Source organism: Daphnia pulicaria, chromosome 11 (genome assembly GCF_021234035.1).
Source record: "Daphnia pulicaria isolate SC F1-1A chromosome 11, SC_F0-13Bv2, whole genome shotgun sequence".
Lineage (NCBI taxonomy): Eukaryota > Metazoa > Arthropoda > Branchiopoda > Diplostraca > Daphniidae > Daphnia > Daphnia pulicaria.
The window spans coordinates 714,042-722,097 of record NC_060923.1 but is presented as its reverse complement, the minus strand read 5'-3'; the positions used below and the strand labels follow the sequence as shown (position 1 = coordinate 722,097).

The 8,056-nt window shown below is 40.1% G+C and overlaps 2 protein-coding genes across 2 annotated transcripts; both read left to right on the top strand.

The window, feature by feature from the left end:
• Positions 1–1,103: 1,103 nt before the first annotated feature.
• On the top strand, positions 1,104–4,685 carry LOC124315902 (aminopeptidase N-like). Its single transcript, XM_046781640.1, has 15 exons — positions 1,104–1,346; positions 1,419–1,627; positions 1,692–1,847; positions 1,914–2,081; positions 2,156–2,265; positions 2,337–2,370; positions 2,467–2,586; positions 2,652–2,715; positions 2,783–3,021; positions 3,103–3,224; positions 3,292–3,350; positions 3,427–3,625; positions 3,682–3,966; positions 4,030–4,220; positions 4,279–4,685. Exons 1-13 carry the CDS (start codon positions 1,104–1,106, stop codon positions 3,777–3,779), a joined length of 1,821 nt encoding a protein of 606 aa, XP_046637596.1. The 3' UTR covers positions 3,780–3,966; positions 4,030–4,220; positions 4,279–4,685.
• A 1,561-nt stretch (positions 4,686–6,246) lies between these two features.
• LOC124315936 (phosphatidylinositol 4-phosphate 5-kinase type-1 alpha-like) lies at positions 6,247–7,234 on the top strand. The gene is made up of 3 exons (XM_046781688.1): positions 6,247–6,758; positions 6,845–6,977; positions 7,050–7,234. The coding sequence occupies exons 1-3, from the start codon at positions 6,499–6,501 to the stop codon at positions 7,140–7,142; spliced, it is 486 nt and encodes a 161-aa protein (XP_046637644.1). The 5' UTR covers positions 6,247–6,498; the 3' UTR covers positions 7,143–7,234.
• The last annotated feature ends 822 nt before the right edge of the window (positions 7,235–8,056 follow it).

Genomic DNA, 8,056 nt, shown 5'->3' with positions numbered 1-8,056 from the left:
ACAGAGCCCAAATTTCTTGGCCGTAAGCAAAATTCTGAAATTTCAATTAACGATATCTCGTTTAATTCTGAATATTATATGACGCCCTTTTGCTTAATTGCGTATCCCCCCCCCCCAATATTTTAAATTTAATTAATTAGATTTTGCAATAAACCTCAAAATTTTTTGTATTTTACTTTAAGAAAAAAAAGTCGATTTGTGTCCCAATTCGCGTTTTCGCCGGCCGTGTCCCAGTTCGCTGTTTTACCCTATTTGTTTCGTCTGCGCTAAGATAAGCAACTACGTCTACTGGAAGCTTAAAAAGTATTACATGACCAGGAATGTAACTGTTGAAACGCAAATAAATCAAAACACGATCATTTTCGACGACGGCGTGTGCGCAATTTGCATGGGTCCGCACGACAACGCGTCGCGGCCTCACTGCGGCCACACCTTTTGCTTCAGTTGCCTCTGAAGTTGGTGCCGCATCAAGTTTGCGTGCCCTATCTGAGCGTACACCAAATTATGTCGACGGCGATGACCTCCGATTCGACACACCTCGTCTGTTTAATTTCAACGTTGATCAGACTTTACTAAATCATGAAATGTTCGAGATTGTCTGCGACGTAATTGTGTTTGTGCAAATGATCATAAGTGTTTGGATACCCTGTATTGTGTGGGTTTATTCAACTGCTTGGCTGAGCGGCTTGGATTTCTAATCAGGCAATAAGCCAATAAACAATTCAATTTTTTTTTTCACCGCAACACATTTAAATGGAATCGATCGTCTATAACCGACAAATAAATACACAGATTTGTGATAAATATTTAAAGCGCATTATTTTTTCTAAAATATTAAAACTTCATTTAATTCTCTCGTAATGATATCTCTTATAATCCAAAAGCAGAGATTTGGGACGAAATCCAATTTAAATAGAAAAATAAAAGTACCCCAAGGCTACAACATCCTATTGGCAAGATTCGCTTTAATCTGATCGAATGTGAATAAACTCACAATTCATTCTTCCCGTCGCACAATGCGTGTTGTTTTCTGGATAACGGTACTTGGTGGTTGGTATATATACTCGTCCCGACTCGTTCGCACTGCACAAAGCGCTATAACAATGAACGCACCAGTATTTCTGGCTTCCTTGTTATTTGTGGCACATCAAACTCTTTCTGGTGCTGATGTCCGTCTACCCCAAACAGTTTCCCCTCGCCATTATGACGTTCGCCTTTTTCCCATATTGGACAAAGGCAATTTCTCCATTTTAGGGCAAGTTTCCATTGACTTGGAATGCAGCGAGGACACCAACCGTATCGAGTTACACAGTGCAGACATTGTCGTCGATCCACAATCAGTTCAGGTACAGTTTTATAATATCTTGAATCATCTAATTGCAGTTGCATAACATCAAATTTAATTCTATGATTTATAGGTAATTGAGCGATGCAAAACCGACAAGCTTCTCGAAGTCGAAGGGATTGAATACGACACTAAATTGGAATTCCTTATCGTCCATCTGAATCCCAAAGTCAAGTTAACTGCAGGGTCCAATTACACGCTCTCTATGAGTTTCGTCGGGAATCTAACGGACCAAATGAGGGGATTTTATCGTTCGGTTTACACTGAAGATGGTACAGAAAGGTATGCAAGCTAGAAGCTGATGTTTATTCGCTACTTTATTTAGAATTAAATAATTGCCAAACAGATACATGGCCTCGTCGCAAATGCAGCCGACGGATGCCCGCCGAGCATTCCCGTGCTTCGATGAGCCGAATTTGAAGGCTACTTTCACCGTCACTTTGGGCCGCCATGGAGACATGATTTCTCTTTCCAATATGCCGTTGATCGACACGACTCCAATGTAAAAAAGCATTCCATTATTTTGTTTATCTATTTGCTTCAAATTTTGAGTTGTTGTTCTTATAAGGATCGGCATGGAGAATTTCTTCTGGGATCATTTTCAACCGTCCGTGCCAATGTCGACGTACCTTTTGGCGTTCGCTGTGGCCAACTACGCTCAAGTTCCATCGGTGAAAACGAAAGGCAAATGGAATTTTAATATTTATTCCCGTCCATCGGCCTATAATCAGACTCGGTAGGTTATAAAAGAACTGACAAATTTCACCAAGAAACATTTTTTTGTTATTATTATCTTTTATGCGACAAAAGATACGCCAGTGATATAGGCCCAAGAATTCTGTCGTTCTTTGAAGATTATTTCAATATTTCATTCCCACTACCCAAACAAGACATGATCGCCGTTCCAGAATTTGCATTGGGTTTGTTTCCTTGATGACTATTATCTTTAATCCATCAGTTTTATAGTTTTATGATTCATTTTCTAAATCAGGTGCCATGGAGAACTGGGGGCTGATCACTTACAGGTACCATCGGGTACCATAATCAAATTCGCTAATTAATCTCATAAAATCGAATGCAGACCTGGGGAAATTAGTGTTTTATTTTCCGATTATTTGCAGAGAAAAGTATTTGTTGTACGACGAAACAGTTTCCTCGTTTGATCACAAAGAATTAGTGATTAAGGTAATCGCTCACGAGCTATCCCATCAGTGGTTCGGCAATCTCGTCACTATGCAATGGTTAGCAATTTTTTCTTATTTAGAAAATAGCGACTTGTTGTATTCATATTTGAAATATTTGAAAGGTGGACTGATTTGTGGTTGAACGAAGGATTCGCATCGTATGCAGAACATATTGGAGCCGACCACGTAAGAATTCGCAATCTGGCTTATTAAATTTTTCCTATAGTGATTATTACCCGAATCAATTATCCAGGTTGAACCGGGCTTCAAGTTTCTTGAGCAGATAGTAACGTTCGCATTGCATCAAGCCATGAATCTCGACGCACTAGAATCCAGCCATCCCGTAAGTGTAGTGGTACACCACCCGTCCGAAATCGCAGAGATATTCGACGTTATCTCGTACCAGAAAGGAGCGGCGATTATACGCATGCTGGCCAGCTTCATTGGTGAAGACAATTTTAAAAAGGCGCTCTTCAATTTTTTGGATAAACGGTATGTTAAAATGACGAATAACAAATATCCTTTTCCGTCAACGATTTTCCTTTTACATTTATTGTTCGTCTCATTGTCAAGTCAATACGGCAATGCGGTGCAGGACGATTTGTGGAACGCGTTCGACAACCAAGCCAAAGTCGATCATATCATACTGCCCGCCAATGTCAAAACGATTATGGACACTTGGACTCTCAAGATGGGTATAACGACTACTTTTTTGTAAAAACCTATCAACTAAAACTCAGTAGGATGTTTTCTTCCTTATAGGTTTTCCCGTCGTTACAATTCGGCGCGATTATCAAAGTCTGAACGTTTCAATTAGCCAGGTGATTGTCGCTTATTATTTCCTTTTAAAAGTTTTCACCGATTAAGTTTAGAATTGGTGCTATCTTCTTAATTCAGGAACGATTCTTGCTCCACAAGTCTGAAAAAGCCACCGATGATCCGACCGTCTACCTTTGGTGGGTTCCCCTGACCTATACGACTGACTACAAGACAATTGGATCCACCTGGTTGGCAGACAGCCAGCCCTCAAAAAATCTCACGCTAGAATCTGAAATCGGAATGAATGACTGGATCATCTTTAACGTCGACGAAACTGGTAAGTTCAGATTTCTTGTACCTGGATCTAATATTACTAATCTATAACGTGAACAGGCTACTATCGGGTCAATTACGACGCGCACAATTGGAAGTTGATTGGCCAACAACTGATGACGAACGATGACGAATCACTCGGCCATTTCAGTTATTAATCGAGCTCAAATTATGGACGATTCGCTTAATTTGGCCAGAGTTGGATTGGTCGATTATGAAACTGCTTTCAATTTAACTGAATACCTGAAATTCGAAGGCGAGGTCCTGCCATGGGAATCCACATTTGCAGCCCTAACGTACATTGACTCGATGATGTGGCAGAAACCTGGTTACGACCTTCTTAAAGTAGGCTAATGGTTTTCCTTTTTAACACGGCGAGAAATATTTTTGGCCTTTTCTTTTTTATAGAAACACTTCCGTAATATTTTGTCGCCGATTTTCTCCTCGTTGGGATTCCGCCAAAATACCGAGGATTCTCCCTTGACAAGCAAACTGCGTCTTCTCATTTCAAAATGGGCCTGTTATTATGGCAACGAAGAATGTATTCGACAAGCCATTGAATTGTATCGCCAATGGATGGCCGATCCTGAAAATCCCACGTTAGATTGCCATTTTATTATTTAGCCAAGATTTTATACTGACTCGTTTTTTAAACAGGATTGTCCCGATTGACGTGAAATCGGTCGTTGTCTCCACGGCTATCCGCGAAGGTGGTGAAAGAGAATGGAAATTCGCGTTCGATCGCAATTAATAGTCCTATTTCGCTCAATACAAAATGGCTAACAATTCCATTTATAGTGCTGACGAGATTGCCAAATCACTGATGGAATCACCAATAGACTACTTTTTGTGATCATCCATGTGGGGAAAATAACTGTTATTTCGTTGTTAGAACAAAACATTTTATCCATGCAAATTAAACGGAAAATGCTGAACAACTGATTTTCCCAGGTTATTTATATGTTATTCGAATCAATCAAAGCGAAGGTTGGCAAGAGAGGATTATTAAATAGCCTTAAGGGAATTTTGTTTTTATGTTAAATTCAATTTCATCTCAAATAAAACTGATTGCTGCTTGTTATATTGTAATATGATATTTCATATGATATAGGATTTACGCCTGCGAGAGAATGAAATGATGAAACTGTTAGTATATATATGTGTGAAAAGAAATCTGTGATGTATTATTCATTTGCGACATTTGAACATTTGATTGTGATGCGCGCGGTAACATTTGTATTAATTAATTGATGCTGATGAAAATCCAATTAAGCCAAGCCGTCAACTTCGTTCATTAACTTCAACAACGCCAAACAAAAAACCACAGTTGAGCATAATATCAGCTTGTAGGCCATGACGCTTTCGACAATTTCATAGAATTCTCGTTCTAGAACATCCCAATCCTCGTCCGCATGTCGGTCGAAATCAAATAGAGCTTCAGCTGGAACAAGCAGATCTTCTGCACTCGGTGTTCGGTCGTATAATACTTTAGTAACGGGCCTTCTGCACACGGGACACGTTGCTGACCGTACGCGGCACCAGGTATGAATGCAATGACAGCAAAAGACATGACCGCAAAAGGGCTTCGTCGGGTTTCTATGAGGGCCCATGCAAATTGGGCATTCACCGTCGTCCGGCATGTTGGCGAACTGGGCTAAAAATCGATTTTTTTCTTCCTCGTATTCAAAGTGGCTGACGGTTACTGCGGGGTTTCTTGTTTGTCTTGAAAAGAATTGGTAGTGGGAAAATGCATAGCAGACGTCGAGACAGCAAAAAACCAGATGGATATTATTAGAGATGGTAAGTCTGTAGATCTGCTGTAATATCGCCATTATTAGGTTCAAAGCTTTTAGCGCTTGGAAGCGAGACGAAAGTCCTGCTATCAGTGATGTCGGTGCCCAATAGCCGAGGTAGGCCCAACTAAAGGCGTTGAATAACCATCGTATGTCTGGTCGGATAGCCGAAATAGTCGTGAAAGTGAGGCATATAGTTAGGAAAGACAATATGCATTCAACGAAGGCAATGACACCGGTCCAGGAAAACTCCAGGCGACACACTCCATGCCAAAAGACAGCTGAGATTACCAACGTGAAAATCTGTGTCACGAGAAGGGTGAAAGTGTTTTTTTCTATCATTATGTTGCTGGATTTCGAACATGCAAGCTCTACGGAATATTGTTTTCGCCACATCCTTGTATAAATTGCCTTTATATAAATGCTTTAGACTTTTGGTTGCACTGCAAACCTCCCATCTTCTGATTTTTCGTCATTTACGATCAAAATCTCAAATGGAAATTAGCAAGAGATGACATTTTCAGTCAATCAGTAATTTTACGCATTTTATTCAAAATTAATTTCACACATAATTTGAAAAACAAAATATGCAAAATCGAATTGAAAAAAAAGCTATAGTCTATCTATAGTATTCCTAATATGCGTGCATGGACCAATGTTGCGCCATCTTGTGTTGTTGCTTCATTGTCATTTCGACTGATGATGCAAGCGATCGTCGAAGGGCAAAAGCATTTGGGGCGTGGGGCCGTTTGGGGGCTTCGTATAGGGGTGTTAAAATAATTAAATTTAATTAATTAATAATTGAATTAAAAAATAATTTCGTACCCCTCCATGATGACGTATCGGCTATAGCTATTACGTAACACGTATTACTTGGCCTTTTGAGGATAACGGCCGAAGCCAAGCCCTTGTCTGGGCTTGTCTAGACTTGCAAAACACGAATTGGCGGGAACTCTATAATAGCGGATAAGATAGAAAAGCAAGCTTATCAGCTCGCCGAAGGGATATACAGGAAGCGGAGATATACAACGCGCTGATTAATTCCATCCAGCGAGACTGCCGTGTTTTGGAAAGCTTCAAAATTATGGACTACAGTCTTTTGGTTGCCATCCACAATCTCGATTTGGCGGCTAAAGACGATGCCGAGCATCGGCGCAACAATTCGATTGACGGAGAAAACAGTGCGGGAACTAAAACTTCGTTTCGGACAGCCAAAACTAGTCAATCGCCAATTATTCTTCGAAAGGGTTCCATCGTCAGTCGACGAAAACTAGTGGCCCATTCAACTACGCTAGAAAGTATCCAGATGAGAAATGAACCCAGTGGCAAGGGAGATTATAGTCGGTAACTATTTAAGGCTTTTCAATTTTCCACATAACAGATTATTTAATATATTTATTGGGTTTTCTTTCGATTTGGCAACTAAACAGACTTGACGGTATACCAGCTCGTAACGCCAAGGGCGACAGATTGATTGTGTTTCTAGGCATCATCGACATTTTGCAGAACTATCGACTGGCGAAAAAAATTGAACATGCGCTAAAGGCAACCATTCACGATGGAGTACGTTTGGCTTTAAATAAATTTTTTTGGAAAAGGGCAAATAGCTTAACTCTTCATTTGTGAATTATATAGGATTCGATATCGGTTCACCATCCTGCTTTGTACTCCCAGCGTTTCCAAAACTTCATGGCAAATCAGGTCTTTCGAAAAATTTCCTCGTGTTAATCAAAATGGATAAATTATTTGTCATTCCATGCCAAAAGTTCGTTCGATCTGGCGTTTTGATATTATCAAACCTTGAAAATACATTTGTTGTTTACATGGAATTTAGTTGTTTCCACTTTGACTTCATTCAAGCACCTTTCTCGGATCGGTTTTCTTTTTTTAAGTCGCTGTGTGGCAGTTTCGTGCCGTTCCGAAAATAGCCTAAATGATTCTGGTTATGAAATAAAAAATTATTAATTAATATAGGGATTTTAGTGATTTGCCATTTTACCAAGGGGTCCGCAACTCAAATTTACTACAATAAAAAAGGTAAAAAAGCAAAAAAAAGTGAAAAAAGGAAAAAAAAAGGAAATTTACTTTACGTGCTAAAAGAAGGGCGCGCGCGAACGAACCCCCCCTCCTCCCCATCCCCTCCCTACCCTTTTATTTTCGCTTGAAGGAAAGCCTATCTCAAAAGTAAAAAAGGAAAAATAAAGCAAGGAAAAAGTAAAAAAAATAAAAAGTAAATTTGAGTTGCGGACCCCTTGCATTTTACCGCAATGGCGCGTATTCCTGTCACCTGGCGTCGGTTACAGAAGCTTATGAATAGTCCATCTGTAGACGACGTTTTTTTTTTTAAGTGTGTTCAACTGTTTCAAAACAATCACATCCGTGGAGTCGCTCGATTATTCCGGCTAATAAAATGGAACCTATACAATGAGGCGAAATAAACGGAGGGACGTGATGCTGGACAGCAGCAGGATTCCGATCTAGAAAAAGCAGTTGAGTTTGATAAGCTATAGACTATATAGAATATTGTTAGTTCATCAACGGTTTGAGGAGAGCCGAGAGCGCGTGCCGAGACGGGCGCGGCGGGCTGCTGTGGGACACAAATAACCGGCGAAGATATCGGCCGGCCATGTAGCTTCGCCCTT

What these genes read in the sequence shown, in the direction of transcription:
- LOC124315936 (XM_046781688.1), top strand. Translation starts at nt 6,499, where the DNA reads ATGGACTACAGTCTTTTGGTTGCCATCCACAATCTCGATTTGGCGGCT. An exon ending in GGCAAGGGAGATTATAGTCG is followed by an intron (nt 6,759 to 6,844) that starts GTAACTATTTAA and finishes GCAACTAAACAG; the next exon opens with ACTTGACGGTATACCAGCTC. An exon ending in AGGCAACCATTCACGATGGA is followed by an intron (nt 6,978 to 7,049) that starts GTACGTTTGGCT and finishes TGAATTATATAG; the next exon opens with GATTCGATATCGGTTCACCA.
- LOC124315902 (XM_046781640.1), top strand. Translation starts at nt 1,104, where the DNA reads ATGAACGCACCAGTATTTCTGGCTTCCTTGTTATTTGTGGCACATCAA. An exon ending in CGTTCCAGAATTTGCATTGG is followed by an intron (nt 2,266 to 2,336) that starts GTTTGTTTCCTT and finishes TTTCTAAATCAG; the next exon opens with GTGCCATGGAGAACTGGGGG. An exon ending in AACATATTGGAGCCGACCAC is followed by an intron (nt 2,716 to 2,782) that starts GTAAGAATTCGC and finishes TCAATTATCCAG; the next exon opens with GTTGAACCGGGCTTCAAGTT.